This window comes from Zingiber officinale, chromosome 2A, assembly GCF_018446385.1.
Source record: "Zingiber officinale cultivar Zhangliang chromosome 2A, Zo_v1.1, whole genome shotgun sequence".
Classification (NCBI taxonomy): Eukaryota; Viridiplantae; Streptophyta; class Magnoliopsida; order Zingiberales; family Zingiberaceae; genus Zingiber; species Zingiber officinale.
In genome coordinates, this window is record NC_055988.1 from 123,185,065 (window position 1) to 123,203,778 (window position 18,714).

The 18,714-nt window shown below is 34.0% G+C and overlaps 1 protein-coding gene across 1 annotated transcript; it reads right to left on the reverse strand.

Annotated features, from left to right (window-relative positions):
- Positions 1–1,069: 1,069 nt before the first annotated feature.
- LOC122042176 (chaperone protein ClpB3, mitochondrial-like) lies at positions 1,070–11,890 on the reverse strand. The gene is made up of 10 exons (XM_042602163.1): positions 11,523–11,890; positions 6,643–6,861; positions 6,328–6,565; positions 5,574–5,769; positions 5,322–5,376; positions 4,245–4,395; positions 3,016–3,324; positions 2,666–2,931; positions 1,659–2,588; positions 1,070–1,558 (listed from the first exon to the last, which is right to left on the reverse strand). The coding sequence occupies exons 1-10, from the start codon at positions 11,787–11,789 to the stop codon at positions 1,259–1,261; spliced, it is 2,931 nt and encodes a 976-aa protein (XP_042458097.1). The 5' UTR covers positions 11,790–11,890; the 3' UTR covers positions 1,070–1,258.
- Between the last annotated feature and the right edge of the window lie 6,824 nt (positions 11,891–18,714).

Genomic DNA, 18,714 nt, shown 5'->3' on the forward strand with positions numbered 1-18,714 from the left:
AATCTCTCACCTATGTCCATGTAATCATGACGTACAGTTCGGTCCTTTTAGGATGATCTAGTAGTTAGCCCATAAAATATTATTATCATAAAATTTGAGGTTTAAATCTCGATAAAATCAAGATAAATGTCTTCTTTATGTACTAGTCACTATTTCAAACGCTAATAATCCCCATGATTTATCTCCTCCATGTTGATCCTGAGACGGATTGGTGGGAGTGCTGAGAACGAACGTATTCATTTTTTGTCACCATGATGTACAGTAATCTAACTATAAACTGAACCCGCCATTTGTCTCTCTTCATCTCACTACGAGAAACATTTGATGCAAGCGTTAGTAGATTTTACATTGCAAGTGCTTCACCAATTCAATCAATTGTCAAGCAGCAGTTTGAAGAATTCAAACATAGAGAAACAAGGAATTCGATGTCGAACGTCTGTAAATCACACTAACAGAAACAAATAGAAGAATAAGTGAGGGTTTCATGTTGTAAAATGGTGATTCGTTCGCCCCAATGCCCCCGTCAATCCATTCCTAGATCAATACGGAGAAGGTAAATCACGAGTGGCTACTAGCCATTAGTGCAAATGGCCAAGACATGAAAGAAGTTATGCTCGATCACGTCGAGTTTTGACCCTAATACTTCATGTGACAACACCCCATATCTTAACTATCGCACCGCCCCGAGAAGATAATAAATGAGGGTTTCAGAACATAGCCGAAATGATTATCACATAATAAATTGAAATTTATAGAACTGGACAATAATCGAATTCCAACAAAAATTAAGAAATTACCCTCCTAGCTAGCTTAATTTACTCTCTTCCAATAATATAAAACAGTTGTAAGACAAGGAGTGACAGTCCGTAGGACGAATTTCCCCTTCTTACATAGAAAAAAGAACAAGTGAGGGAATTTTGTCGATCGCTCACAATGCAATTGCGACTGTTCCTTAGTAGGGGAGCGGCCACCACTAGTACTAGGGCTACAGGAGTGCGGGCGGCAAGGCCTTCCTTCCCTTCCTCCTGCGGATTTCGATGAGGAAATTGATAATGTGATTAGGATATACTAGATCACAAGAAGACCAGCTACCATATTTTATAGAGAATTAGCTCAGAAGCGAAATATTTTCAGCCAGGCCGTTGGCAGCATTGTTCATAATCATACACCCTCGTGATATCCTACAAAACCAACACAGTTAAAAAAAAAAAAACTGAAAAAAGGATTTCTCTAATTTATTTATTGGCCAAATCAGTTATTAAGCTGCCAGTGCATCAGGCAAATGGATGTTGTCCACTTTTCTTATGACTAGTTTCTTGTGAGGGGGGAGATCTTTGAGAGATTGATCAGCATCCACTATAATGGTGTCATCTTCCTTGAAATCTCCTCGCAGCACGGCAAGTGCAATCTCGTTCTCAACCATCTGCTGGATCACCCTCTTGACAGGTCTGGCACCAAAATTAGGGTCAAAACCGAGGTTTCCGAGAAGCTCAACTGCCGTTGGAGTATATTGTAGGTAGATGTTCTTTTGTTTCATCCTCTCCTTCAAACGGTCCAACTGCAAGATCATAAAGAAGATAATAATTTGTAAGAACGACAGTTAAATGAACCATTAATACTATACATTACTTTCTGGATTTGGAATTTGGAATGCGTACCTGCATCTCCACAATGCGACTGATCTGTGTCTTGTCCAGAGGCTTAAATACGATGTATTCATCGATCCGGTTCATGAATTCAGGGCGAAATGTTTGCCTAGCCAATTCAATGACTTGCTTCTTCATCAGTTCATACACAGCCTCCTCTGTGTCATGTGTAGTTTGAAGCGTGTCCAGGATGAAGTGTGAACCAATGTTTGATGTCATAATCACAACTGAATTTGTAAAACTGACAGTCCTTCCCTGTGAATCAGTGATTCTTCCATCATCAAGCAGTTGCAACAGAATGTTGAAGACGTCCTGGTGTGCCTTCTCAATTTCATCAAAAAGCACTACAGAATAAGGTCTTCGTCGTACAATTTCAGTAAGCTGGCCTCCTTCCTCGTAACCAACATAACCAGGCGGCGCACCAACTAACCGAGAAACTGCATGCTTTTCCATGTACTCGCTCATATCTATTCTTACAAGTGCATTCTCTGTGTTGAAAAGATAACCAGCCAAAGCTTTTGCGAGCTCAGTTTTGCCAACACCAGTAGGACCCATAAACATGAAACTTGCTATAGGACGATTTGGATCTGATAATCCTGCTCTAGAACGACGAATAGCATCAGCCACGGATTTAACAGCGATATCCTGACCGACCACTCTCTTGTGCAAAACTTCCTCCAAATGAACCAATTTATCTCTCTCTGAATGCTGAAGGTTAGAGATTGGTATACCAGTCCATTTGCTAACAATTTCAGCAATATCAAGATCTGTGACTTCCTCCCGAAGCATTGATTTCCCAGACTGTTGGAATTCAGCAAGCTTCTGCTCAGCCTCTTGGAGCTGTTTTTGCAGGGAAATAAGTGTACCGTACTTCAGTTCAGCTGCGCGGCTCAGATCATACTCACGCTCTGCAGCTTCCATCTCCAAGTTGACTCTATCAATCTACAACAACATCAAGTAAATGAAGAAGAGCTCTGCAAGAATCAAGTTTCCATCATTCACAAACAAAAGCAGCTTACCTCCTCTTTAATTGAACTTATTTTATTCATTAATGATTTTTCTTGCTCCCATTGCACTGTTAACTCATTCTGTTTTTGCTTGAGTGAGTCTAAATCAGTTTCCAGCTTGCTTAGTCGTTCTTTGGAAGCTTTGTTGCTATCGTTTTTCAAGGAAAGCTTCTCCATCTCTAATTTCAGCACTGCTCTGTCCACCTCATCCAACTCCGTGGGTTTAGATGTTATCTCCATTTTCAGCTTTGCAGCAGCTTCATCAATGAGATCAATGGCTACAAGGAACCAGTAAAATCAGCTTGACTTACACGACTTAAATTGCTATCATTTTTCTTTAATTCAATGGTCCATCAGAATACCTTTGTCAGGCAAAAAACGTTCAGTGATGTACCGATCAGAAAGCATTGCTGCTGCAACAAGAGCACCATCAGATATTTTGACACCATGGTGCAACTCATAGCGCTCATGGAGTCCTCGAAGTATTGATATGGAATCTTCTACAGATGGCTGACCACAATACACTTGTTGAAACCTACGCTCCAATGCTGGATCCTTTTCAATGTACTTCCTGTACTCATTCAAGGTAGTAGCTCCAATACAACGGAGCTCTCCTCGACCCAGCATAGGTTTCAACAAGTTTCCAGCATCCATTGCCCCACCAGTAGCTCCTAGATTGTACAATACAAGAAGTAAAAACAAGCCAAAAAATCCGAGTAAACACTGAACCGGGACTATTGTAAGCTACCAAGTTGATTATCTAGTATGTATCTTATGAATAATCAAAATCCTTTCTATTGTTATAGATTTTTTGCGTTCATGCTACTGCACCATGATAGTATGGTACATAGAAGCCAAAAATATGAAACCCTATAGTTGGAAAACAAGCCAGTTTATGGAGATTTTGATAGCCTATGCACATACTAGCAATGCAGCTGATTATAGAAAGATAAAATGATTAAGGTGGTTAATTAATTATGATGATAGGTCCGACGAACCAATGCTATTTTCCTTCAGGCCATTTCATCTGCTAATCAATATTAGAACAAGAAAAAAATGACAAGCAATGGGGTTCCCAAGGATTGAAGTATAGATTTCATGCCAATTTTTGTCCTAACCTACTCATCAAGATCAAAACAGGACAAAATGATAAAAGTATGGTTACCAAGCATTTAAGTATCAGTTTCATTGGCTCACTTGAAGATATGAGATGGCACAAGTGAACTGAGCTGACATGGTAGTAGGGATCCTACACATGGTTGCTTGCTCTAAAACCATGTTAAATTTAACAGAGTATCTTGAAGGGCTTTAATTGCAGGAAAGTATCACACAATACTTGATTCTTAAAACTTATACAGAAAAAAATAGATTTTGTTTTCCACAAAGCTCATTTGATGTTTTATTAAATAACAGATGTTGATATTAGAAATATTTACTGGCATGACAATGTAATTCCAGAACTTGCCTACAGCTAAATAAGAGGGGAAAAAGTACTACCAAATAAGAGGAACTGACCCAGCAAGCCCATCATAGTCACAAATTTGTATTTGTACTGACTTAAAAGTTAATGGAATAGAAGGGAAAAACCAACCTGCACCAACTACAGTATGAATCTCGTCGATGAATAGAATGATCTGGCCATTGGAAGCAGAAACTTCTTTTAGTACAGCTTTCAATCTTTCTTCAAAGTCGCCACGAAATTTAGCCCCCGCAAGCAGTGAACCCATATCCAAAGATATCAGCTGTTGAAGAAAAAAAATTACCAAGGATAACGACAAATATAGTCCATTATCTATGCATCATAATAAATACAAAAGGCTGAAGAGTACTCTGAGTATTATTACATAGTAAGTTCTGCTAAGCAACCATCAGAAGGAAAGGGACAAAAAAATAGAATCTACACAGCCCTGCTCAATGGTACACCTTAGTCTAATCTTTGGGTCTCTACCATGAACATATGCAACCAATTTCATGGTACATTCTGATAGAGTGATTCTGACTAATGTGTAAGCACGGTTATACACTAAATTATATAACAAGAAAGAGTTATTCAGCATAAGAAAAAAAAATCCAGATAACTTGTTGCCATGTGAATGCTGAACAGATTATGTGATTACACAAAGACGGAGTCAATTAAAAAAACAAGGTTAAATTTTTCAGCACTTTGTTCTTAGATACCTGAATAATCAAGCACCTTTACATAATCTGAAACTATAAAAACTGACTCAAATCCAACTAGACACATAGTTTGACATATATGCAAATATAATTTCAGTACAGCAATATTGAGGCTCACCAATCACTAACCACAGCCCTTAAAAGTTTATGCAACAAAAATAGTTTGATGAATGCAAAAGTAGTAAGACAAAATTTCTAGTGTGAGCTTAGAAATTTCAAGTTTTAAGAAAGGTACAAGCAATACCATCCAACATATCACAATTTTACTACTTACGGACAAAAAGAATTAGTTTGGCTGCAAAAGCAGTTATTAAACTTGCTATTGTTACATAGATTCATCAAACAAGAAAATTAACATGTATCAATCATATTTGTTGAACAAATAATGAAACTTATGATCATATACTAAATAATTAATCATTATGTTTCTACATTACATGGATAATTTCTAAATATAAAAATTATTTTGTTATTGAACTGTTGCCCATACCTTTCTATTCAGTAATGGTTCTGGAACATCTCCTCTCACAATGCGTTGGGCTAATCTGTGAAGGATATTTTCGAAGGTTAAATACCATGCAACTATTGCCTCCATATTCGTGTGATGACAATTACAGCAGTTAATTTAACTATCTAATTAAAGTAATATTTGCACGATCAGCATCTTTATCTTGGTGTCTGATTAAGTTCAAGTCAGCTGACATTTTCAGAAAAATGATGGAAACATAAAATAGAGAATTACCCTTCAGCAATGGCTGTTTTCCCAACACCAGGTTCACCAATAATCACAGGATTGTTTTTTGTTCTCCTAGATAAAATCTGAATACAGCGTCGTATTTCATCATCACGACCTATAACAGGGTCCAGTTTACCACGTTTGGCAAGTTCTGTCATATCATTGCCATATTTCTCTAGTGCTTGATACTTCCCTTCAGGATCTACAATAAAGAAACCATTCCACAAAAGGCCATATAATATAATATAATATAATATAACCAATACAAAAGCATGCTGAATGATGGAAGGAATTTATGAACAAAGATTGATGATAGCTAGCATGAGAAGAAACCAATTGCAAGATGACAAACCATGTTAACACAAAAATACTTTTGAATCATTTGGCAATACTTAATACAGATCTGTAAAGGAAGAGATTCAGAGATATATCTCTTGGCTTCCGTAAGCATAAATTGTAGGGTTAGTTCACCTCCAATAGTCATTTCGACTTTATGTTTTTTCTTCTAACTTTGTCCAGATCCATTTACACATGATGAAAATTGGAGAAATAACTATCACATATAATAATTAAAATCAGTTTTTCCTTTGAGAAATGCCATATATTTTCATGTGCAGTTTTATGTTTGTGATATTTTCTTGATAGAACAGAAAACACGCATAGGAATTTCAAATTTAATAGACTAAATTACACAAATATGGTAACTGAACCAAGAGTATCAAAATTAAGAAAAACAGAAAATAATGAGTAGAAGACATACTTTGGTCAGTGACTCTTTGGCTTCCACGCACATCAGTCACCGCTTCCCTCAGCTCTTTCTCACTGAGTTTGAGATTCTTCAATAATTGTTGACCAAATCTTTTGTCTGACAAGAATGCCAGGACAAGATGTTCAACTGACAGAAATTCATCACTAAACTCCTTTTTAAACTTCTTTGCATTGTCAAAGAGTGTAATTAAGTTTTGTCCCAATATAGGCCCACTTGTGTCACCAATAACCTGCCATTTAAAGGAGCTATTGATTGGGTGTTCATACAAGATGCTTACAGCTAAACACCAATCATGCATTTATTCACCTTGGGTTGCTGTGAAATAAACTCATCTGTAGCTTGCAGAACAGATGTGTTGTCAACTCCAGCCTTAGTAAAGATTCTTCGAGCCAAACCATCTTTCTGCTCTAGAAGAGCTTTCATAAGATGTTCAGTTTCCACCACTTGCTGCTTATATTGTCGCGCAGCGTCTATTGCACCAATGATTCCATCCCATGCCATCTCAGTGGACTCTGTTTGAGTGACCTGGGAAAACATTATTGATTACAGGGCTTTGAGTTGATTACCAAATAGATTAGCAACTAGCAAAATAGATAAGTAAAACACATTTATGAGCTTAAATCTCCTAGAAGATGCATAAATGTGAACTTAGGCATAGTTATTCAATTATTGAAGCCCAACATCATACAAATAGATGATCTTAAACCTCATCCATATAAACATCAGATAGCATAAATCACTTTTTTTATACATTAGACAACAGGACAACAGCCCATACACACTCTTCAGTTGGTTTATAAGATCAGATGAATTCAACAGTAGGATCAAGTTTAGAATTTAAGTTGACATAGTTAAGACAAACTATATTGCTAGGAGTCCATCCAACTAATCCACAACTAATATCTAATAATCTGTTTACCAGGCTTAGTAATGTGATTGAAATGCATAAGAAGAATAATATAGAATTACATTTAATTAGTATTGGTAAAAGACCCGTCATGGCGAACTAATCATGGCCGATCTCAAGCCTGAATAAAGGAGGAGAGTTGTGTTAGGTTGCCGACCAATGTTAAAACTAAGTCAAATGTTCAATGAATGGATCCATTAAACTATTGTATTAATGCTAGGTTGTTTCCTTGTAAGGAACGCGTTCTTGGCAAGCACCACTACCTCTCCAGAACTTGAGTGTAGGGCTAAATATGTAAGAGTTCGCGTTGCAAGTCCAACAATAACATATGGACAAGGACCGTTACATCTCCATAAGAACTCGGATGTCGTGTTAAATAAGCAATAGTTCTCACACCATAAGTTAAATAAGAATAAATATTATAGGAAAAACTAATAGTCTAAGATTTGGAATATAAATCATAGGAACTCTCACTAGTAAATCAATAGAAGTAGTAGATGTGATAATTAGAAGAATAATTAATATTTTGTGTGTACAAGAGAAAAAATGAATAGACGAGAAGACAAAGATGATAGAGAACTTGTGTTTTAAGTTAAAATACGTAAAACAAGAAATGAAGTGGATATTATTGTAGATAGTTTGTTAAAAAATGAAATTATAGGAGTAGTCAAAAAATGAGATAGAATTTAAGCTCTCAAGATAGTAATGGAGAAAGAAACTATGAACGTAATTAGCATATATGCACATCATGTAGGATTAGATAAAACTACCAAATTAAGATTTGGGAACAACCTAAATGAAGTATTACAAAACATTCCGTCAAATGAAATGATTTAAATAGGAGGCGATCTAAGTGAGCATGTCGTAGTAAAAAATTATGAATACGAGAGGATACATGGGGGGTTATGGGTTTGAAACGAGAAATGAAGGGAAAACTATATTGGATCTTGCGATAGCATATGACCTTATATTAGTTTATATATTTTTTAAGAAAGAAAAGAACACTTAATCACGTTCAAAAGTAAAAATAATAAATCATAAATTGACTTTCTTATAGTTAGAAAGAGTAATAAAAAGATTTGTAAAGATTGTTGGTCATCCCTAGAGAAAACTACCTAACATAGGTTAATAGTGTTGGATATACGTCTTGAGCATATTATCAATAGAAGAAAATATATACGACTCCTATAATTAAGTGGTGAAAGTTAAAAAATAGAAAACAAAATACATTTAAGGACAAAGTAGGAATACAAGTATTAGATAAAATATACAGTGGCTCTAATACGAATAAGATTATATCAAAGTTAAAAATAATAACTAAGAATGTACTCGGTAAGTCAAAGGGACATGCACCACCAAGTAAGGAAACTTGGTGGTGGAATGAGAAAGTACAAGAGAAAGTAAAAGAAAAACAAATAACTTATAACGAATTATATATTTGTAAGAATAATGAAAATATAAAAAAATATGCAATAACTAAAAAACAGCTAAGCAAGTAATGAATAAAGCAAAGAATGAAACTTTTGAACAATTATATTGAAAATTAGATAGAAAAGAAGGGGAAAGAGACATTTATAGAAAAACTAAAGTGAGAAAAAGGAAGACAAAAGATTTTATCCAAATAAAATGTATTAAAAATGAATGCAATAGGATACTAGTAAACAATAGAGAAATAAAACAACGCTGAAAAGGTTTTTTCATCAAATTTTTAATGAAGGTTAAAGTGACTAATAATTTAAATAGGTTATATGAGTATAAAAAATTAAATCTTTATTATCCAATTCAAATTTTAGAAATATAACAAGCATTAAATGGGATGCACAATGAAAAACCATTCAACCAAATGATATTCTAACAGAGATATGGAAGTGCCTAAGAAAACAAGATATTAAATGGTTTACAAAATTATTTAACATGATATTGAAAGAAAAAAATCTGCTAGGTAAGTACTTTAGTTCCCTTATATAAAAACAAAGGAGACGTGCAAAATTATACAAACTATAAGGATATTAAATTAATGAGTCATACCATAAAACTTTGAAAAAGAGTAATAGAAAAAAGATTAACTCAAAATCAATTTGGACTCATGCCTATAAGGTCGACCATAGAAGTCATACATCTTCTCAGGCAACTAATTTAAAAGTATCGGGAGCAAAAACAAGTTTTATATTTATGATAGAGTGCCAAAAGATCAGATGGAGAATTCTAAAAAATAGAGGTATTAACGTAATCTATATTGAACTAATTAAAGATATGTACGAGAATGTAACGACCAAAGTTAAGACTTCAGGCGCATTAACTGAAACATTTCCAATAAAGATAGGATTACATCAAGGATCAACTTTTCCTATCACTTTACACTAATTATGGACGAACTTAGGCACACATTTAAAATATAACACTGTAGTGTATGTTGTTTACAAATTATATTATTTTGGTAGTTGAGACACGTGAACGAGTAAATGCTAAATTAGAATCCTGACGGAAAACACTAAAAGCGAAAAATTTTAGACTTAGTGTAGTAAAAAACTAAAAATAGAATATATGAAATTTAAGTTTAACAATATTAGACATAATGACACAATTGTTAAGATAGGAGATGACGAGTTTTTTAAAATGAAGAGTTTTAAGTATTTAAAATCATTTTTACAAAATGATAAAGGGATTGAGAAAAATGTCTTCATAGAATACTAGTAGGATGGTAAAATGGAAGAGAACATCGAATGTTTTATGTGATCGTAAAGTATTTCTAAAACTTAAAGGAAAGTTATACAAAACAACGGTTAGACCTGTTATGTTATATGACGCTGAATGTTGAGCTATACTTGAGTACATGAGCAGAAAATAAAAGTTGCAGAGATGAAAATGTTAAGATGGATATGTAGCCATACGAGGAGGGACAAAATAAGAAATGAAAGAATTAGAGAGAAAGTCAGAATTGCATCTATTGAGGGAACACTCGACACTTTTAAGATGATGCAGACATATACTTAAACGACTAATAAATGCTCTAGTTAAACGATGTAAAACTATAATAAATACGCACATCAAACGAGGAAGAAGACCAAAAAAGATTTTGTTAACAACAATAAAACAAGATAAAATTTATTAAGTACAAATGATGACATAGTAAGAGATATAGTAGGAGATAGAATCTAATGACATAAAAGGATCCATATAGGCGACCCTTTGATTGTTGTTGTTGTATTGGTTAATTCCCATTAGCCAACATGGAATTGAGTTACTTATCAAGCATGGACCTGAAAACAAAAGACATAAAAGAAAGAATGCACCACATGGCAGTTCTTTGCATTATTTCCTATGCAATTATCCAGAACAAGTTGAAGTCCAAACCAACAAGACACAAAACTCTGTTTCATTTGAAAAAGAAGTATCAAAAATTTATTAGCTCATAATGGAAAAAATCTCAGTAGTTTTTGTACTATTTTTTCATGACTTTGCTCCAACCATTTGATGTAAGTGACTTCTCTATATAAGAGTACTAATATAAATTAACACGAATAAGTGCAGCTGAAAAGAGAGAAAGAAAAATGTATCTGACTAGTTTTACCTCGTTATGCAATGTCAACTCACCTCTAGATGTCTCATGTGGAACTACTGAAGCTACCACCATCTCAATGTAGATTAGCTTCCATGATTACGAGGTTAAAAATGGAAATTTTAGGGAATACAATGACAACCACCACGCTCTAATTGATCTCACCGAGGACCTTCCTAGCTGACCACATCACTTTTAAATTTGGCCATTTATAATGTTCCAGTATATTTATGTTTTTCTCTTTGAACTAACCTAGTCTCACCTCTAAGGATCTAGTGTTGCATTGCTGAAGCTACCACCCATCTCAATGCAAATTATTTGCATGACTATGAAATCGAGAAGGATCCTTTTAGCGATTAGTATAGCCAAGCAAGTTTGTTATTAAACTATCATTTGTAGAACCAATTGTTAGTGACGGCAGCACTCCCGCTGCTCCAAGGTGCAACTTTCCAACTGCTCGTATATTATCTTCTAAGACCGTCCACCGTAGCAATCCAATGAAGCAATTCAATAAATGCAAGCATCACCTCATCCTTCATCACGCCGCACATTCAACTTTTCATACAGTGTATCTATAAGCCCCATTAATGATGAGCAAGAAAAACATACAAAATAAGTAAAATCCGAAGAATATATAGGCAGCAGAAGGCAAGAAACAGAGCGATCGATCGAGAAGTAACACAATCAACTCATTCCCAATGAGGAAAAGAGTGGGAATACCTGAGATCCGCCGCCATGGTTATAGCGAAGAGGGGTGGAGGAGTGGAACTGGCGACGGTCTAGGCCCTTGTCCAAGGAGCAGCCGAGTAAGCTCGGGCCTCCAACCAAGGGTGAGTACGGGCGGGCACCGGAGAGTGGAGCCGCAGGGCTGGCCGCCGGCGCGGGGTGTGAGGAGAGGGCGGCGCGGAGGGAGGAAGAGCGGCGGCGGCGCGCCGCGGCCGAACAGGCGGACCGGGCGAGCTTGGCGGTTGCTGCGCGGCCGAACATCGAGTCGACTAGGGTTTAGGAGTTCTTCCACGGCGGTGGAATTCAAACTGCAGAGGAGGTCGGTAATATGTAAACTGCGGCCTGTCAAAGGAGAAAGCTGTGGAAACGTTCAGAAGATTCTCGACTGATCGAAATAGAATGTTTTTACATTTTGACCCCTAATATTTCGAAGTTTTACCATTTGTTACCGCGCGAGTAACCAATGTCCGACAACCTACGTGCAGGTGTATTTTGAAAAAAATGATCACTGTGAATTTTAATAATCTAATCATTTCAGTCCAAAAAAAACCTCCTATTTTTATTATTATGAAAAATGCCCTGCTTTTTTAAAAAAATTTAAAATAATATCTCCCATCTTGAAAATATTCCTGTCCAACTTTTTATCTTTTTAAATAATTTTGATTGACTAACTAACATTTAATTTTTGCAGTTTTGATTAAAATTATTTAGATTTGTTCCAGATTAATTAATTGGATAAGCTTAAATAACTCAATAAATTGAATAAATAATTTTGAATTTAACTTGTTAATATTCATAGTTTGTGAATTATATTTATTAATAAAATTTTCATCAAACTTATAAATAAATATAAATTTTTATAATGAATAAATAAATTTATAATATCAAATTTGCTAACTAATAAAAAATATTAAAATTTCAAACAATCAAACACATTTAAATTAAAACTTTCAAACTAAATTTAAATCAAACTTGTAAAAATCAAATTTAAATATTTATTTTAAACTCAATTTACCTTGATTTAGTTGCCCTATAAATAAATTAAAATTATATATATATATATGACTTAACTCGACTCAAGTAAACTAGTCTAGAACTCTAATTATGAAAGTTTGTCAAAATGACTGCAATAGAAATTACTAATGTTATCAGATTGATTAGTTAACAAAAAAAGTTAAAGCAATGACTAAAGATAATCATAATCCTGAATCTATAAATCCAATTTTATCATAGAACATATTATATCATATCATTATCACATCAAAAATAAAAAAATAAATAATTTTTATAAACTTCTACTAATAATCATAAGCCCAAAAAATAATCTCGCTCATTCACACATATTAATTAATTTATTAATAATATATATTAGTTTTATTTAATAATTTTTAATAAATATAATTATTTCTAACTGTTTTACACATTTAAAAAATTATTTTTTAAAAAAAGGTTTAGGCCGTTTGATTTTGATGCAAATTTATATAATTTAAAAAAAATAAAAAAAAAAAATAAAGTAGACGTTAGCTACCATATGTAGGGTTCACTTCTAAACAATTTTTTTAAAAAAAAATATGCTGAAACCAGTATCTAAATTGAGATACTAGATTTTTGGATTTTAAAAACTCACTAACTTTACAATGTTTCTGTATTCATAAAATCTAATTTTTTAAATTTGTAAACTAAGTATTATCGGTATTATAAGATTGCGTTTGATTCAAATTATAATATATAATTTTAATTATATGATTATCAGATAATTACAGAACTATAATTATGAAGAATAAAACACAATCAAAGTACTCGGCATCCCGAGCAATTCCTTCGGAACCAATGTTCAAACTAAAAAAAATGATAATTTCAGTTAGTCTGATTGACTATCTCTAGGAGTGATCAGTCCGACCCTATGAAAATTTTTCATTGACCACTAAGATAAATCAGGAAGTGCATGCGACAACTAGTCCAGAAGTCCAGCATTCTTTTGATTATGTCTCCTATTTGGAAGAAAAAATCCTATAAATACGTCGTAGGTAGGATTCAAACTATAAATACTTAGATAATAACTCAAATATCTTACTGTGACACCATAGCCTGGGAACCAATGCTCAAACTCAAGATGGTAAAAAAGCGAATACGCTTACCCCCAGCGTCCCCGCCAACCCGTACCAGAGCCAACACAGAGGAGCTAAATCACGGACGGTTACTAGCCTTTGGAATAGTGATTAGCACATAAAGGAGACATTTACCGAGATTTAAACCTCGTGAAATTGATTTGGATCATAATTATATCATGAAATCGTACCATCCTAAAAAAAAAACTTTTAATAATTTATAGTACTTGATTAATAATTCAAAAAAACTTAAAAAATCATTTGCATATATATATATATATATATATATATATATATATATATATATATAGATGATATTATTACTCGTATAAATATAAATATAAATTTACTAATAATTTAACTATTAATACTAATAGAATGAGAATGAGAATAAAAATAAAATTCATCAAATTATATAGATTTAATTGATTATATAAATATAAAAATTATTCCTAAATTATTATTTACTACTACTATATTTTATTATCATTTCATTTCTTCATTTTCAAATCCACAAACTAAAAACCCAATTATATTTTCATATTACAATAATTAGGGGTGGGGGTTAGAATATTGATTCGGTGTAGACAACCATATCAATTTTTCAACCCTAGAAATGACATTGTTGCCAAGGGCCAGCGGTCGTTGCCCCAACAATGACATGATCGTGCAAAGCAGCAACCATTGCCCCACCAAACAGTAACGCGGTTGGGCAACTGAGTAGTTATGTGATCGAGTTCGGATCCTCTGGACCAAATTTCCCTGGACCACCCCTGGACCACAAAATTCATACAAAAAGGGTATCACGTGCAAGGCGCATGCTCGCAAGTCACGCGGTTAGTCTGCTCAAACGCGAGAGGAGGCAGCGAGCTGAGCCCTAGCCTCCGTTGCCCCCCCCCCCCCTCCTTCTCCGTCGTCGACAGCTTGAGCTTTCCCATCCCAGACGCAGAGGAGGCTGGAGCCCTAACCTCACGTCGGCGGCGGAAACCTCTCTCACCCACAAATTTCCCGACGGCGGAAAACCCTCACGCGCATAGATTTCCCAGCCCTATCTCCTCGCGTCACTGACGGCCTCCAGCGTCACCGGCGGCCTTCAGTGTCCCCGACGTCCTCTAGCGGTCATCAACCTCCGGCGAGAGGGTTTCAGCTGCTGCTCGGAATTCCAGAGGTGGGTGTGAACAATTTTTAGCAAAGTTTCATTTATTTGCTTCCTATTTAAATGATTGAGTTCCAGATTTGATGTTAAATTTTGTTGATTAAGCTCCTACATGATACTGATACAGCAAGAAAAAATTACAATTAAAAAAATAAAATGTAACCCTCATTGTTCGAAACATTTTACATCTTTATATTGTGCTATTATCTATTATGGATTGGCATATGATGTTGGAATGTGGTTGTAACATTGATCAGCATGCTATATGTGTATCTGTGTATATTCTGTGTTTGTTGCATGCACACGAAAATCCTCTGCTACGCATGCTGTAATCTGTATTACTAAAGAAAAGTTGGACATACAATAATTTGACATAAAATTGTTGTTTTTAGATGCTTCTTTTGTGGTTGTTTTTTTTGTCCTAAATATAATTTTTTTACAGGATCAAAGTAATTATCATGGAGGGTGAATCTACAAGTTGTCGTCATTTGAATTTTGAAGGAAATAAAGATATTCTGGAAGGTGACTTTGATGTTATTGACGAAGGTATTAAAAATCATATTGGGAATGTATTGAGCTTCAGTATATCAAATGCTTTGTTTGAGCTTCATATTTCCCTTTTTAGCCATCTTGCTTTGTTTGTTTGATTGTATAGGCTTGAACATTGAAGCAGATTTGGATATACCACAAATAGGATTGGAATTTGGGACAGAAGAAGATGCATATCAATTTTATTTGGCATATGCTAAAAAAGATGGATTTGGTGTAAGGAGAGGTAGAATCCACAAGGATGAATCGAGTAAATTACTTGATAGGGTTTTTTATTGTTGTGCCCAAGGTAAAAGAGGAAAAGACAAACGAGATCTTTATGTCAAAGTAAGTCGTGATGAAACAAGGTTTGGTTGTGAGGCTAAAATGAAGATTTGTAATCGGAAAAAAATAAGTTTACTGTGGTGCAGTTTGTTAAAGAACATAATCATTATCTCTCAAGTCCAAACAAAACACACCTCTATAGAAGTCATAGGAATATATCTTCTTCTGCAGCGATATAGATTGAGATGGCAAGCGATGTGGGAATCCCCCCAAAAGAATCTCATGATCTTATGGTGAGACAAGTAGGTGGGAGGGAGAATTTAGGATTTATTCCTGAGGATTATAAAAACTACTTGCGATCCAAAAGAACAATAAATATGAGAGTAGGGGATACAGGGGGTGTATTGGAATATCTGTAGAAAATACAATTCGATGATCCTAATTTTTTTATGCTATCCAAGTTGATGAAGATGATTTGATTACTAATATTTTTTGGTCTGATGCTAAGATGAGAGCTGATTATGCTAATTTTGGAGATGTTGTTTGCTTTGACACAACCTACAGAAAGAATAATGAAGGTAGGCCAATTGCATTGTTTGTAGGTGTTAATCATCATAAACAATCCATACTTTTTGGTGTCGCTTTATTATATGATGAAACCAGTTTGACCTTTGAGTGGTTATTTGATACATTAACTAGAGCTATGGGTGAAAACAAGTCAACTACTATTCTTACAGATCAAGATGCAGCAATGACAAAGGCATTAGCTTCCAGATGGCCTCAAACACATCATCGTTTGTGCATTTGGCATATTTATCAAAATGTTGTTATACATTTGAATGTAGTTTTTTCTATGTTTAGAGACTTTGCTAAAGATTTTGCCTCATGTATATATGATTTTGATGAAGAGGAAGATTTTATTTCAGCATGGAACATGATGTTAGCCAAGTATACACTTGAAGACAATGATTGGTTGAAGCGCATGTACAATATCAAGGAAAAATGAGCTTTAGTATATGGACGATAAATGTTTTGTGCGGATATGACTACAACCCAAAGAAGTGAAAGCATGAATAGTATTGTGAAAAAGTATGTCACTTATAAACACAAGTTTTTAGACTTCTTCAGTCACTTCCAAGGGCTTCTTGATGATCGTCGATATGAGGAATTAAAAGCTGATTTCAAATCAAATACAACTGTTCCTTATTTAATGTTTCCAATTGAGATTTTAAAGCATTTTAGTGAAATTTATACTCCTGAGGTATATAAGTGCTTTCAACAAGAGTGGTGTTTATCTCATGATTCTAATCTAGAAATTTGTGAGGATGTTGATGCATTTACAAATATAAAGTTACTTCTCACAAAAGGAAAAACCATCATATAATTACACTTGATAAGAAGTGTGAAAAAATTGAGTTTAGCTGTAGAAAATATGAATTTGCTGGAATTTTGTGTTCTCATATTCTGAAAATATTTACATGAAAAATATCATGAAGATCCCAAGTGATTATGTATTGAAAAGGTGGACAAGAAGAGCAAAAATTGGATATTTTGGAGTTAATGATTCAACGCCCAACAATGCTAGTTTGGATCCAAAAGTACTTCAAAACATGCGTTACAAAGAGTTGTGTGGGTTGAATGTTCAATTGGTTACCAAGGCAACAGAAAGGGATGACACTTACATATTTGTTAAAGATGCTATGTTGAGCTTGTGTAAGATAGTGGATGATAAGTTACAAGGTAATGAATCAAATGTACAACAATCAAATGTGAGCCAACCATCCTGGGAATTTGATTATGGTGAAGGGAACTCTATTGGAGTGAAAGGGATTCAAATGAAGAAAAAAACGGTGTCAGGTAAGAGGTTGAAAGGTGGGTTAGAGAAGATTTCAAGGAAAAGAAAAGTAGCGAGGAAAACAAACCAAGCTTCAACAATTGTAATGGTTTATATTCCATAACTTTGCAAATTTGGTTTATTTGGTATTATTTGTTGTTAAATTCGAATAACTTAAATCATTCTATTTTTTATAACACAGGGTGTAAATCAAAGTATTTCCAACGTGGCCAACGTACAATGTGACCGGATCATTCATTAAGTTGGTATTTGTTTTACTTATGTTAATCTAAGCTAATTTATATTATAACTATCTAAGATTGTATTTGATTTTTTTTTGTTTTAGCCTATAAATTCTGTGCCAACAATTGGTAGCTCTGTTGGTAGTGTCAATATGACTGAGACTCAATTTCCACCATTATTAGCATCACAATTTTCTCAGGTATATATACATCTTAGTTATCATAAGTTTCTTTAATTCTGATTGAAATTTGTAATAGATACTGTGCCAACACTATCTCTTTAATTCTGTGCCAACACTATCTCTTTTGAATAAAAGGCTATGAATCTAGTTTAGTGCAGTTTCATTACTGTGTTCCATCCAGAACCATTATCTCTTCGCCAGCTATGAACCTGAGCACTAGTATGTGCCCCATGAAAATCATCCCTACTATTTCCAGACTGTCCATAGTGTCCTCTACCTCTAGATCTACCTTCTTCAATACCAGAAGACCATGTTTGCTCATTATCAACTTCATTAAAACCACTACTTCCCTTTGAGCCATCTCGACCTCTTCCTCTTCCCCAATTACTTTGAGTAGTCCCATCAATAAGAAAATTGCTAGACTTTCAAATAATAGATATATCACCAAGAGAGCTGCTTTTCCCCCCTCCCGGTCAACGCACACCCTCTCCACCTCCCCTCTCTCTCCCTGCCAAAAGACGCATGTAGCCTCCTTTTTGTTTTTTTATTTTTTTATTTTTTTTATTTCATTTAATTCTCATTTAGTTTTAATTTTTAATTAATTTTATTTAAAAATAACTCTCATACAATTATATTTTTAATTTTATTTAATTTTATTTTTTTAATTAATTTAATTTATTATTTTGTATCAATACTTTATTTTTCAATTTTATATAAATTTTATTTAGTTTTTATTTTTTTAATTAATTTAATTTATTATTTTTTATCAATACTTTATTTTTCAATTTTATATAAATTTTATTTAATTTTTAATTTTTAATTAATTTAATTTATTATTTTTTTCATAATAC